Here is a 15,079-nt window from a genome sequence, read left to right as displayed (position 1 = left end):
TTCAGCACTGGTTTAAGAAACTCATCCTGTGCAAGAGGACACAGACAAAGGTTGTTGCCTTGTATTTGTGAACTCTGTAGCTCTGCTCAGTCATTGATTTTTCTATGATGGCTCTTCAGCATTATAATAAACGGAGACAGATGGAGCCTGTCATTCTTGTCTTTGTAACAGGTTGTCTTTACCATCTCCATATCTTGACTTGTCTTTTTTGCTCATTAGCTCCAGTTCCAGAGACAGCCAGCTGGCAATTGTTTGCCAAGAGGAAGTGTCTCAGGATGAGACTTATGACGAAAATTTGAATGAAGACATTGAGTACTGTAGTGAACCAAGTCTGCTCTCTACCGAAATGTGAGCTTTGCAGCTTTAGTCAAGGTGTTTGGGTGGTTCTTTAATTAAGGGGGAGAGGTGGGAAGAGGTGACTTTTTCTATAAAAGTTTCAATTTATGGGGGAAGGTCAGAAAATTTGAGTCAGACAACTCAAATACCAGAAAACAATTTTTTAAAAAAGTGCAGTTCAGCCCTAGAAGTAATATTGAAAAGGGTATCTTTCACCTAGGATTCTCCTTCTCTGAATGAGACATCTGGATCTGCAGGGCCTCCCCCACATTCCCTTCTACCTCCTGATGTTCCCAGACCTCATTTTCAGAGGGTTCTCTGTCTCATAGTCTCTTGTTACTGCTCCTGGACCAGTAACAGTTTGAAGCTAGCTCACTCTTGCATCCCTTTGCTAGCATGATCTTCCTGGCCTCCTTGCTGGAAAAGGGCTTATTCTGCCCAGTATCAGCTGCTTTTCTAATTGCCTCTGCTCTCCTTCCCAGGCTTGCATACCAAGATGATGAAAACAGACAACTCACTCCACCAGAAAACAACAAAGGAGAGGACACCCGGCACTCTCCGAAGAAGGGGTTTCTGTGCTCCTCAGCACTAGGTAACCTCCCAGCAGGGCTGGGCTGGGTTTCTTCTACCTTGGTGAAGTTCCCACATCTCCCTGCAGGAATCCCAGCCTGTGTGGGCACGGGTGTTGCTGTTTGCTGCATTCAGCTTGTGAGACCAGGAATCCCAGGGTGTGCAGACAATCCTGATCAGGCACATGGCTCTGCTGGCTTCACATTCAGTCAGCAGATGAACCTGTGGCTGTTTGGACAGTCCCTGTGATCTGTTTGATTAAGCCTGCCTGTGAATTAGGGCCGTTTATTTGAGAACTGTAGACTCTCCAAACAATCACCAGGGAGTCACCGAGTGGGTGAGCCTTGAGTCTGTGGTGTTCTGCTCTGTGTATTCAGCAAGGAGAAATGAGAGATTGTCTCCTTTCTCTGCTACCAGGAACACACTGAATGTCAGATTAAGTTAATACAACATAAATTTGCCTTCTGATCTAATTGTACCTGGAGATTTGCAAGTGCCTCACTGTCAGGTGAAACCCATGAATCACAAGGTTTTATGAAGTATCAAGAGAGTCTGTGAGAAAATGAACTCTTTTAGGTATAACATTTTCAACCTTTTTCTGAGTATTGGTGTGGCGAAAAAGGGCATTGAAGGGAGAAACTAAAAAGAATCATGTATATAAAATACATTTTTACAGAATAACAGTGACAGACTAGATATGTTTAAAGTGAGGCTACTGAGTCTTCACTCAAATCCTTCAGGATGCCTGAGTGTTCTAATAACATTTACTTTATTTCAAATCTTAAAATATTAGGCAATGACAACTTTATATCTATCTGTAAGGTAGTCAGCCCTTGATACTAACTACATTCCAGTGAATATTTATACATTGATGTCATACTCATTTTACTAGTTGGGTTTTTTCTCTAGAAAGAGGAAGTACTTTTAACCTGCATTGTAATATTCATTCTCTGGGTTATAACATATTTTCTCTAACCCTGAGAGAGCTTTTTCTCAACAAACCAATATTAGATACTTACTATTTTCAGAATTCTAATTTTCTTTTCTTCGTTAGAAAAATGTCAACAAAATCAAGAAGACCACAAAATATTTTAGCATGCCACGTATTGAATCTTTAATATTGGATTTATTTGCCATTTTTCAGAACTAAAACACTTCATCATAAACATACTTTTCAGTAGTTTTTAATTCCTCATTGGGAGTACCTTTCTCATATTTAGAGAAGTAAAGTTTAATTTTATAGCAAGTAAACAATGTGACCGTTTCAACAGCTCCCTCTAAAATATTTTTTTTTTCCTTCCTTCCAAATTCTGAAAATGCTTCACGTCTGTCTAAGTCACCTTCCATTCACCAGTAAATTCACCACTGATTAATTCAGTTCCACTCGACCTTGCTCTAGACACAGTCTCGTACACTGGGGTATGTCTGGCAGCTGAGGGACACAGATCACATGCAAGCAGGGCTCCAGTGCCACCTGAGCAGTGTCTGCGTGTTGTGTACAGCCAGCACAGCTCCAGAGCCTCAGCTGCCACCATCCTGGTGAGGGCTTTGCCTCAGTCACAGAGGTCTGAGAGCACTGCCACTGCTCAGGAGGGAAATCAGCTGCATGTGCTCTAAAGGAGAGAAGTGTTCAGAACCCCACCTTGCAGCTTGCTTGGAAGGTAGCGTTGATTGGTTCGTGATGCCCGAGTGCTTTCTGTAAATACATTTGCTGTGGAGAGTGTTGAGGGAAACTGGACAGAGCCTAAAGCATGTGTGTCTTTGCTGTATGTCCAGTGGGGCTGCACTAAAAGAAACTGGAAGCAGATGACCTGTGGTGTATTATGAGTGATGAACACATTGTGTGTGGTTGCTGTTTCAGGTCGAAGAGCATCTTTTCACTTAGAGTGTTTGAAAAGACAGAAAAACCAGGGCGTGGACGTCTCGCAGAAGACAGTCCTGCCTTTGCATCTGGTCCATCATCAGGTGAGTGTTAATAACCACACAGGTGAGTGTTAATAACCACACAGCCAGCTGCAGTGCCGCCCCAGAGCGTCCCAACCCACTGCTTAAAAACCATTTGGGATAGATTCTCACCCACACCAAAGGCCCAGGTTTTAGCACTCAGGACTTCTATCATTCCCAGAATGCTACAGGAATATGTCCCTTAGAGTCAGCCACAGTTATCATTTTCTGATGCCCATGAAAGAAAAAATAAAATACTAGCAAAAAGATGAAAACAACTACCCAAATTGCATGCTGCAGCACAATTACACTGGCTTTGATGGCAGTATGCACATGAATGAACTGTGCACAGTCTACTTTCATATTAATTAAAGGTAACCAGTAAGCGTAATTAACCATTTTAAAACATAAACTGATTACACATAATCAATCAGCTTCTTAAGCCCTTTGTAACTGTGTTCAGCAGCCTAGCAAATGTATGCTTGGGCATGTACCTAGATGATTAGCCAGCTGTCAGACTCCAAAGGAGAGCTGTGTCTGTTGGTTTGACAATGCCACTTTTTGTCACCATAAAAGAAACAAGTGCAGATGGCAGTGCCAGCCTTGCAAGTGTGGCATCCTGCTCTGTGCAGTCCACCCAGGCAGGGCAGAATGGCCTTGCCACCTCTTTAGGCTGCCACGAGGGCAGAAAATGCCACACAGCAGGAATGGGAGGAGTGAGAAGTCAGAGGAGTGAGAGAGGAGTGGGCTTGAGGCTCCTTGGCTTTTCTCACCTCCACTTCCAGAGAGTTATCCTTTAATTCTTGAGCTCCAGAAAGCAGTGGTCTGCAGAGAGGTACAGCTGTGGCAGGAACAACCAGAAAATGTGTTGGAGCAGGGAGGATTGGTCAGGAAACAGCTTCCCACGTTCACCACAGCAGCAACAGCCCTCCCATGGCAGGCCAGGCAGAGGGAACACAGGCCTCCCAGCCCTCTCAGCCCACACAGCTGACAGAATCACCTCCCTCCAACCTCTACAAATAAGATGGAGCTACTTCACCCTTCCTCAACCCACCAGGCAGTCCTGGAGGGATGGGGCTCTGCCCACACAAGTGTCACTCAACCAGACCGAAGGGCTACCCTGACAGAGGCATCTGGCCACCAGCTGACAACACTCAGCAATGTTCACATGCTTACAAAAATGTTAACAGTGCCTAAAATAAGACCACAGAGTGGAAAGGTTGCCTCTGCTAAGCCTAATGGATTCTGTTGCTGTGAAGAGGTGTTCTCATAGAATACCTGTACATCACGATATGTAAATGTATGCAGCTGAAGCTCAAAGCAATCCCACAGAGCTTCTTTCAGCTTCCTCAGAACCTTACATTTTTGATAAAACATTTTGTATATGTTTCTGCCAACAAGCTGAAAAATTGGTTCCGTTGCCCTGCCTGACAGATCTAGGTCTCTCCTTGAAGTCCTGGCTGTTTAAGGGATGTGCTGAGGCCATCAGAGCCTGCAGGGCATGACTTATTCAGAAGAAGTTTTAAGGGCTTTCTTCCTCACTGAAATTTCATAGGAGTCTGACATCTAATTTCTGAGAAAGCCTTGGTGAACTTTCAGGTGACTAATAATTAATTCTGTTGTTTACCTGACACTGAAGCCACCAGCACAACATAGTTATCAGTTCCCAAGGACTTCAGTGGCAGATGGACTGAGCTTCACTGAACATTAGATAGCTTAAAGTGAGCTGTCTGGTTTAAGTTAGTCAGTTCAGTCCCACTGTGGTCCATGGAGGGAAGGAGCATCACCAAAAGGCAAATTTGTCTTGTGTAAGTCATGTCTTTGCGGCAGCGTTTTCAGGCAGGCATTGAAGAGAAGGGAGGCTTGCCAGTGCCTCTCTGCACAGCTAGCTTAGACTAAACACAGAGCTTCCCCATAGCTGAAGCTGGGTGAGCCTAACACCAGCCTGAACACAACACAATCCACGTGCTTTTGCATTTTCTATGCGTTTATTTCATTGCTCAGCCATGAGCTGTCCGAGATGAGCTTATGACTCTGACAGTCTTGCTCATAGAACAAGGAAGCAGTCACCATCAATAAGGCATCAGATCAGCCCTGTGCAACAAGAGGCTTCCTGAGAATTTGTTATAAGAGGAGGCTGGATGACTCAGGGGTTGTGTATATGACTACAGGAAGGAGTGGATGGCTGAAAGTATAATCATCAGATATTGATCCTCCCACCAACAGCAGATGCCTTAAAATCCCGTGGTGGATTTAAAGTTATTGCCAACTGCACACACATCTAAAATTCACATCTGGTATCAGTAGATATCATCAGTAGACACTTAAAACAGTAACTGGCAGTAAAAGCCTGTGCTAATTGTGGTGTCAGTGGTGGGAAAATGAGTTGCTGTCTCCCCCACTAGAGAAGAGGTAATGTTTCTGGCAGTGCCGTGGGAATGGGGCTGCATGCCTCCTGGCAGTGCCAGGGGAATGGGGCTGCATCCCTCCTGGCAGTGCCAGGGGAATGGGGCTGCCTCCCTCCTGGCAGTGCGAGGGGAATGGGGCTGCATCCCTCCTGGCAGTGCCAGGGGAATGGGGCTGCATCCCTCCTGGCAGTGCCGTGGGAATGGGGCTGCATCCCTCCTGGAAGTGCCGTGGCTCCCAGGCTGAAGAGCTGCAGTTCTGAAAGTTTCCAATCCAGTGCTTGGCACTAGCACAGGGTACACCATTTAAAGGAAAGCTAGCAAAATGAGTTTGCAGCACACATCTAAACCCTTCAAGGAGTCGGCAGCTGTTTTCACAAGCCTCGAGACTCTCCAGACCTTTCTCGGATGGTTTCTTCAGCACCTCCTTGTTCCAGCCCTGCAAGCTCTCATTCACCTTGTCCCTCCTCTGTCCACAGGCATTAGCAGTGGCCGGCCTGAGTCCCCTGCTCCAGCGAAGCCATTCCCCCACCATGTTCTCTCGGCTGTGTGCTACGCCCCCGGCCACGCCCTGCAACCGGGGCTGGCCGCAACAGACCATCCCAACCCTGCGCCTCGACGGGGCAGAGTCCTCGGAGAAGCTCAACAGCAGCTTGCCGTCCGTCCACTGCGGCTCCCGGTACCCTGAGAGCGGCGGCAGCCCCAGGAGAGCCCGGCCGGTGTCCCTGACCGTGCCCAGCCAGACCGCAGGGAGCAGCCGGCAGCTCCACGGCAGCGCCAGCAGCCTGGTGGAAGCGGTAAGAATGCACACTCTCGAAGGACACGGTGTCCGCTAGAAACATGGCCCTCGGAAGAGCTGGGCGACAGATCCACTGCTGCCCACAGTGCCAGGAGTAGGAGAGCCCAGCTCCCAGCAGGGGTGTAGCAGCATGAATGGGAGAAGGAACACAGCAGCAAAGAGGGTTGTGTTAGAGGTGTGACGGGGTAGGTGCTGCAGAGTACTAACGCGTGTCTTTGTGTTCTGGTTCCCCACCTGCTTTTGAAGGTCTTGATTTCGGAAGGACTGATGCAGTTTGCTCAAGATCCAAAGTTCATTGAGGTCACAACCCAGGAGCTCGCAGACGCCTGCGACATGACGATAGAAGAGATGGAAAATGCAGCAGACAACATTCTCAATGGTAACAGCAAGCAGAGCCCCAATGGCAACCTCTTGCCTTTTGCTAACTGCAGGGACCCAGGGCAGGACAGTGCAGGAGAGGAAGAGGAAGAGGTGCAGAACCCGGATTGTAGGATAAGTCAGGAGGAGCTCAAGGACAGCAGGATTTATATCAGCAGCCTGTAGTTGCCAGGGCTGGAAGCGATGCTGGTTTTTTATTTGTTTCAATGTTCCTAATGGGTTTGTTTCAGAAGTGCCTCACTGTTCTCGTGACCTGGAGTAACCGGAACAGCGTTCTTCATTCATTTCTGTTGGGACGAGTCGCAGAGTTGGGTGGTGTAAGAAAGCTTTTCAGGAGCGGATATAACCCCAGCACGTGTCCATGAAGGAAGAGTGAGGAGGAGGAGAAGAAGAGGAGGAGAGCCAGCTCCCTCTTTTTTTCAGTCCCTGCACAAGGAACGACAGCTGCCTCTGGAGCACGAAGGGGAACCTCAGCTTCCTGTGGATGGCCCTAGCCAAAAGGACCCTGCGCCAAACGGGTGTCTTTCAACTTTGCTTGTAAAAATCATTTTGCACATATTCTGTATGAGCCTCACCGTCTCCATAAAGCCAAGGCCCTTTGATTCGGAAGGAGAGGAAGACTTCTGCTGTGGATTCCCACACGGCCACGGGGAGGAGGAAGCAGGAGAAGCCCGCGGGCGCCCGAGGCGCAACCCAGCCCTGCTGAGACTCCGGCAGCAGCCCCTGCCGGCCAATCAGACCTCGGGCAGTCACTCGCCAGCCAATCAGAGCTCAGGCGGTCTCCTGCCGGCCAGTCAGAGCTCAGCACGCCAACTGTGCCAGCCAATGGGAGAGCAGGCATGGCGGCGGGGCCGAGGGGCCGCCGGGCCTGTGCAGAGTTATTGTTTCGCAGTTTGGTATTTTCTTGAAAGCATGTTGCAGTTTTTATTTTGACTATTTTATTATTTTTTTTTTTTTTGAGGGAGAAGGGAGTGTTTACAGCATTTTGTAATCACCTACCTTTTTTGTTTCGGTTTTATTTTCACCTTTGCAGATGTTAAATTGGTTTGATCATGTTGTATTATTTAAACTGGGGGGTGGGGGGGGGCTTCTCCATTGGAATTTGGTAGAAGTATAATGATAGATGAGTTTTACCAACCATTATGTACACCGAGAATTTGTAATTTTATTTACTAGTAACTGAAACCTTTTTTTGTTGTTGTTTTATAATTTAAAGATAGTAGGCAATGCACTTGATATAGTCTTGCACATTTGAGTGATTGATTTGGGTTCTTTTTAGTGCTAAGTGTATCTGTGAGTGTGGGAGCAACAGGAGCGAGTGTGTGCGCGTGTGTGCGTGTAAGTGCAGTTCTCCACATCCTGGTTTGAGCTGCAGGAGATCTGTATCTGGGGCCATTCGAATGCAAAAACAAACCACTGTCTCTGCTTTCGAAAAGGGAATCAGTAACTTTGCATTTTCTGTTCCACAAGATATGCAAAAACAATGCAATAATATTAATTTTAAAATAAAATTGTAAGTTGTGTTGGCATTAAAACTGTATAGAAAAGAAAAATTACCGGGGTGGGGGGAAACAACAAACAAAAAACAAACAAAAAAAACAAACCAGAAGACGTTACGCTTCGATATATTCCGTGTGATGTTTTATTGCATTGATAATGTTTCTGTTGAAGAAACCGTTATACTTGAATTCAGGTCAGTTTCAGTATTTTTCAAATATTTTTTTAAAATGAATTGCAATTGTGCCAAGCAAAGATAATGAATTGAATTAAGTTTGTTTAAAAAAAAAAAGAAAAAAAAAGAATCACTTCTTGTATATTTTGCTGCATGTCAAGTGAATCATTTCGTATTTGGAATGTGCCAAGCTTTACCTTTGAACTTTTAAGTGCTTTTTTACGTGTGGTTGGGGAAAGGGTACTATTTTTTTTTTTTTTCCTTTTTTAATTTGTACAATGAACAAAGTGTACCTGGTGTAAGTAACTATTCTGCAATCCACTGACAGGTTGAACGTTACTGATTTTGCATATCTTGTGTTCATTTTCCTTCTTCCTTGCTCCCTTTTAACGTGCACGATGACTTTATTGGTAGAGAATCTTTCTTCCAGAGACTGGGACATTTTATTCAGGCTTTGTTTTCTTTCCTTTTGCTCAGTTCCTCTAAAGGTCTCGTCCCACTCGAGGGTGGCAAGACCCTCAAGCCCATTTGGCAGATCCATCCTACATGTTCAGCTGGCACCAGCAATTCCAGGAGTGGGGAGGGAATATCTGGCTTCAAAATTATTTTATTAAACAGCTAAACCCTGATCAATTATAGCAGGATCCTGGGATAAGAAATGCAAGAATAGTTGGCAAAGTAAAGTTATCTAACCCTAAAAGCAGAGGACTAAAAGCAGAGGGAGAGAGCTCTGGATCTTTATTAAGAGAATTGCTGCAGTCTGGTCAAGATGCAGGTGCCAAGTGACTTTTGGTGTTCCTATGCATGGTCTCAGTCCTCTTCCCAGACTTTAGTGGATGGGTCAGATACTAAGTCACAAAACATCTGGAAGCACAGCATGTCCCAGCCATATTCCTGACTAGTAAGTGTGAAACTCTCTCGATTCTCTCACACTGAAGGTTGGCCCTAAGCCCCGAGAGAGGCTGAAAAAACAGGCACGTATTGTTAGATTTTATGCAACCGATTTTTGTCTAGACTACTGCTGTTTTTTCTCCCTCCTCAGGATGATTCACAAACTTGCAGACCAGTTCTGAGCTCCAAGGTGTGATCTGACTCAGAGCTAAACTTTGATTCAAATCTTGAGCTTCTGCAGATGTCCGAGAACACCCTTCATTGCATACATTGATTACATTATTTTTGTAACACTCTTCTTCTTCTTCTCAATCCTCTGGGGCATAAAGGAGAAATAGCAAAGGCTATTTTTGACTGTACTTTTTGAACTGGCCAGTATCAGCTCAAGATACCTTGAAAAAAACCAAATACATTTAAACTAGAGAAATACAAATCCATTTGTACAAGCATCTGTCATTAAAGTCGTAATTCAAGACTTCCCTGGAGAATGTAACCAGCTGATGTGGGTCAGTCCCATCCTTCCATCCCTGGTCCCCGTATGGAGACGGGCACACAAGTGTGTCTCCCTTTGAGTTTGCTGCTGCTGGTGCTGATGTGCTCCAAAGGTACTTGAAGGGGGAAAGGCCTGTGTTGGCTGTTTCTGAAAATGCCATGTAAGGGCTCCCTAACTCATTTTCTTTCACTGCAAAGTCCATCTGACCCTCCCAATGGAAGACTCCTGAAAAACAGTGCTAACCTAAATTAGTGGTGACAATGAGCATTTTGGATCATCTTTTAGGATTTTTCTTGATGAGAAGGAAGATGATAGGAAGGATTGTGCCCCACGCATTCTTGGTGAAAGCTGCTACTCCCTCGGGGGTCAGAGCCTACAATGGCCAGGGGAAACCCCGCTCTCTCCTGGAAGACCCCGTAGGTGCTGCAGAGTGGAAAATGTATGACTAGCAGAGAATGCAAATGACTTTTGCAGTTTGAGGGGCAGGTGTTAAATTTAGTAATTGCTGGTGCCAGCTGTGCAAACTTCTGGGGAGGGCGGTTTTTGGGGTTTTTTTTTCATTTGAGGTACTTCCAATGTGCACATTGTGACAGGCCTGAGCAAAGAGCTGCTGCCTCCTGCGAGTGAGGCAGAGTCTGGGGGACAGTGGGAAGGAGGGGGCAGGTTTAGTTCCTGGAGTGTTTCCCTGCGTATGGAAGTGGATGGTGGGTACAATCACTGTGCTGTGGATGGAAGCGTGGAAGGAACCAATGGCTGAGAAGCGGCATGGAAGGAAAGAATGGGGAAAACCATCTGCTGTTTGCCTCTGAGCATCTCTGACTTGCTAGAGTACACTGCAGACTAAAGACATTTCTTACAAAACAGCAAACCTCCTCCCTGTATCACTCCTGCTCATTAGTCCAGACAGTACTGGGCCAGCCACATCGGGTGCATTTCTTTTTTTCTTCCTTATTTCTGTGTGGCTGACGTGATGGGAAAGCAAGTGGAACTCATGATCCAGAGCTGGAGTTTTGTTGTCCACAGACCTTTTGTGCATCATCTGCCTCTTCAGCTGGACACGGGGACAATGATGGTGTAGATGCTGCTGCTACTGCAGGGGTCCCATCTGTTTTCTTGCCCTGCCCACCACACCCCAGCACGGAGGGACAGCCAGAGAGGCGCCGTGTACAGAACCGCATCTATTTCTGCTTTGTTTTCTGACTCAGAACCCTGCCCCAGTGACTACGACAACGACGACAACAACAACAAAAAAAGGGCAAATGCATTTTTTACATTTCTTGATAATTTCCAAAGCAATGTATCATTGCTTTCTTTAGACTGACGCCAATATAACAGTTGTATGGGTCTCAGCCAGGCTCCTGTGTCTTTTCTGCCTGAGTTTCAGATTGCTGTATGAAATGTATGCACGTTTGCACACAGACACAACCAGACGAGGTGGCGGGACCCCAAGCCCGTGGGGTTGGTCACCTGTGTCACAGATGGAGTTGGAGGCCTTGCTTCGTACGTGTAGATGAGAAACCCCAACCCACTGGTCCCGTGAGCTGAAGTGAAGCAGCCCTACTGAGACAGAACTGAGTATCCTGAGATACATCCATGGTCCTGTTGTGACTGTCCCCACAGCAGGGGCAGCAGGGGGGAGAGGAACACTGAATGGGGAATTTGGAGCACAATAATATTGAAGGAGAATCCAGTCGGGGGTTTTGGTTAATGGTGAGATTTTATCAGTTCCCATAATGAAAACTGTAGTGCATATAAAGAAAACGTTCCAGGCCATCAGAAGCCCCAGTTCCCATCTTGCTAACATAAGGCTTGAGGGCACTAGAGGCCAGGGAGGTTGTATTGAGGTGAAGAATGTGGAAAACAGCACTGGGCCCTGAAAAATTTAATTATATCTTTCCCCCATTTGTTTTCTTCCTCAGAGAAGTCTAAGAAATATAATTCTCAATAGCTGCACAGGATTTTTTTTTTTCTTCTTTTGAATGTTGTGAAACTTTTAAAGTTTTATTCTGGTTGAGCAAGCCCAAGGATCCAGAAGGTTTCCAACGGGATCTCAGTCCGTGGAGCTTTTACCTCTGTTCCTGCTTTGTTTCTGGAAAGTTGAAACCACTATGGCCTCACTACTACAGCTCCCTGAGGTTGGGTGGGTGAGGGCAGAAGTACAGCAACAGGTATGTCCTGTTCTGAAGACAGATTGGGCTCCAGCTGCTTTCAGTAAAGTCAGTAGCATCACACTGGAATGGAAAAAAAACCCTCTTCTGATACAAACTTTAGTGTTCTAGTTAAATTCTCCATTCTTCTCCTCCCCCTTATGGGGAACTTAACACTTGAGCATAAAAAACAGGCCTTCTTTAGGGGCACAGGGCTCGACTCAGTTGCCTACATGTGGTTGTCTGCTGTCACTTGAGATACCCTACAGTATCCTCTGCCAGGTCTGCCACAGCTGGTGGGGAGAGGCACAGCGCTGCCCCAGCCAGGGCTGGTGCCACAGCCCTCAGCCCCAGACCGTGGCAGAGGTCTCAGGTGGTGGGAGACATTTAGGCAACTTAATCTAGTCCCTTTCTAAAGGGCTAATTGAGAGGAGCAGCACCAATGACTGATGTAATGAGGGAATCTTCATTAGCATTACCAAGGGCTTAGTTAGGCAGGATCTGGAGCTTGTCTCCACACTCCCATGCTGTTGTTTTCCTAGCCCATGTCAGGCACTCTGCCTCCACTCCTGCGGCCTGAAGTTGGCAGCGCTCTGCCCAGTCCTTTCCTTAGGCCAGGGTTAGCGGCTGCATCCCAGGCCCAGTGGAGCAGGGACAGGGACAGGCCCAGGCGAGAGCAGGCGTCACTCCATTCAACCACAGATTTTTCTGCCAGCCCCTTTCCAAAGCTTTTTCCTGTTCGAGACAGACTCACAAACTCAGACACCATTTGTTAGCCTCATCATTCAGGTGATTAAATACCTGTGTTTTTCTGTTAGCGCTTTCCCAATTAGGCTGAAATGCTTTCAGTATTTTAAGCATCCTAAAGTCAGTCTGCTCCCATCTCAAGCACCTAGGCAGACTGGCAGCCAATACTATCTAAACATCATCAACTTTATGATTGCTCATAGAAATGATTGTTTCAAGCTTATTTAGTCTTGACAGTTTGAATGTGGGAAGATTTTGGAGGAGGAGGAGTGAGATTGTAAATATCTCTGACAAACATTGCTGCATCACACACACACAAAAAAAGGGGAGATACTTATAAAACTGCCTTAAAAATCAATTCTGAATGATGACATCTCCCTCCAAACAATTGCCGCTTGATAGAGCAAGGAATGAGTCACTTTGGGTGAATTCTGGCAAGAAGTGGTTGGAATCTAGTCCAGTTTCAGGAACGGAAGTGTCATTTAGGAGTTGATCTCTCAGTCTGAATTCACATCAGCACCAATGACTGAGCACTGCAGGATCAAAAGGGTTTAAGGTCTGGGGGTACTGTCTGTGCATGGTTTGGGTCGGGCCCAGCAAGGTACTGCGTACCGGTGTTTCCCAGTGACTTCAGGGAAGATGGGGTTCCTCAGCACCTCTTAAGTTCAGGCCCTGGAGCACCATTTCCTGCTCTGATCATCAGCTATAAATGTTGATAAATATAAGTGTTTTGCCTTCATTTGAATTGCCCAGAGCTGTAAAATGACCTCTCTCAAGTATAAATCAGTCCAGATACAAACCTCCTCTCCCACTCTTCCCTACACTCCCTGCCCACCTTCCCAGCCCTCCCTTGCCCCTCCACCCAAGCCCTTCCCTGTCTCAATTCTTTACCTCCTTCCACACTTTTATATCTAGTTTTCATGAACCCACAGAAATGCTTTTGTAAATACTGCTGTACAGTTTGTAACCGTCATGTAAGCCTGTCATCAGTGCCAGAGTCCGTCTTGCCCTCTCGCACGTTTTAAAATCAACAGAGGAAAGTTAGAGCGAATGGCCCGCCAGTGAGCTATAGGGTCATCTCTGTGTGGGACAAATGTATATTCCTGTAAGATTGCATTTTTATCTAAGGAATGATGTTATTTTAAAATTGCTAATAAATTTCTAAACAATGTCCAGATTTGTTCAATATTGTAAATGGTATCAAAACTCCTTTGACATTGCTCCCTCTTCCCAGCAGTGGCTGAAAAATAAGACAGCTTCCTGCAGCCCCTTATTTCCCACGGGCAGCCCCGCTGCCACTCACGGGCTCTTGTCCCTATTTAAGGGGCTGCAGAACGGTCTTGACAGCCACAGCCTGTCCTGTTAAACAGTAACTTAGGAGATCCAACTGCTCTCTGCACTGCTGTCACCACAGAAATTCTGCCCTGTCACGATGTCCAACACGTGACTCACGCGTAACCACACACTTAACATTTTCTCTACTGGATTCCTTTTTACCAAGCACATGCAATAGAAAATGAGTGCCCTCAGCTTAAATACAGTGTAATTATACATAAGCCATGAAGCTAATGGGATGATAACAAGTAACGTTCCACACATTTGCTTGTCGATTGAGCAAATTTGTTCTACCATGGTTATCAAGAAATTACACCACAATGCCAGCTGAGCGCTGCATTTCTGTCACAGCATTATAAATCACAGTGTGCTCAGCCCAAGTAACATTCAGTAAAATAACACCTAAAGAAAAATGAATGGTTTTTTTCAGTTACACATGTATATATAATTACTTTTCCCTGACTTGCACACACTTGCAGTTCCCTTGTCAGAACTGCAGGCTTTGCTGCTACTATTAAATAGTGGTGGCACAAAATGTTAAAACCCAGGAGGTGATGAAAACCTGTGGATGTTGTCAGTGCAGGGCAGAAGGAATGGCAGAAGGAACGGCAGAAGGATCACAAACAGAAACCTCGTTATCTGCACACTCAGACTGGCCACCAGTTAGACATTTGCCACCACAAAACCATACGAAACCGCTGTGCTCACAGGTGTTGGTCAAAGCCCAGCAAAGGGCTCAGCTTTGCTGGAAAACTCCCTGAGCTGGCAACTCGGCTGAGTTACAGCTCTGTGTGAGACCTTGAGGTGAAAACTATGGCAAAGAACAGGTGAAAGTGGCTGTGGGTGTGCTGCAGTGTGAAAACAGTGCGAAACCTGTGAGACAGCTGAAATGGGGTGAGCATCAGGAACGAGTAACAGGTTTGCACAGCCCCACAACTGGAAAAGCAGAGCACACACCTGTAATGCTTTTAGTTCAGCGGCTGCAGAGCGCTGCTGATGCCAGTTTTTAATGCTCACGGCATTTACCCGAAGCCAGAGGCGTGCACTGGGAGTTCCACCTCAACACGAGAAAGAACTTCTTTACGTTCAGGCTGGCAGAGCCCTGGAACAGCTGCCCAGGGAGGCCCCGGAGTCTCCCTCCCTGGAGACATCCCAAACCCACCTGGACGCGTTCCTGTGTCACCTGCTCCAGGTGACCCTGCCTGGGCAGGGGGTTGGACGGGACGATCCCCAGAGGTCCCTTCCAACCCTGGCGATTCTGTGATGAGCACGCAGACCTCGGGACCCTCTCGCTGACTGGCGAACAGGAAGACGACCCCCAGGTAGCAGCAGGTTTGGCTCTTTAACCCCAGCCTCTGCCCA

The 15,079-nt window shown here is 46.5% G+C and overlaps 1 protein-coding gene across 25 annotated transcripts in view; it reads left to right on the top strand.

The window, feature by feature from the left end:
* The window catches only part of CACNA1C (calcium voltage-gated channel subunit alpha1 C), a 463,884-nt gene extending 450,329 nt beyond the window's left edge, over window positions 1-13,555 (top strand). For 23 of the 25 annotated variants that reach the window (XM_019288718.3, XM_019288713.3, XM_019288699.3 and 20 more), the window contains 5 exons: window positions 220-348; window positions 819-928; window positions 2,768-2,871; window positions 5,735-6,052; window positions 6,301-13,555. In XM_019288718.3, coding sequence (XP_019144263.1) covers window positions 220-348; window positions 819-928; window positions 2,768-2,871; window positions 5,735-6,052; window positions 6,301-6,597 — 958 coding nt within the window. In that variant the 3' untranslated portion in view covers window positions 6,598-13,555. The remainder of the gene's footprint in view (window positions 1-219; window positions 349-818; window positions 929-2,767; window positions 2,872-5,734; window positions 6,053-6,300) is intronic. The other 2 variants (XM_019288715.3, XM_019288716.3) reach the window with 2 other exon arrangements.
* Window positions 13,556-15,079: the final 1,524 nt, after the last annotated feature.

This window comes from Corvus cornix, chromosome 1A (genome assembly GCF_000738735.6).
Source record: "Corvus cornix cornix isolate S_Up_H32 chromosome 1A, ASM73873v5, whole genome shotgun sequence".
NCBI classification, from domain to species: domain Eukaryota; kingdom Metazoa; phylum Chordata; class Aves; order Passeriformes; family Corvidae; genus Corvus; species Corvus cornix.
This window is presented reverse-complemented; position numbering and strand designations above follow the sequence as displayed.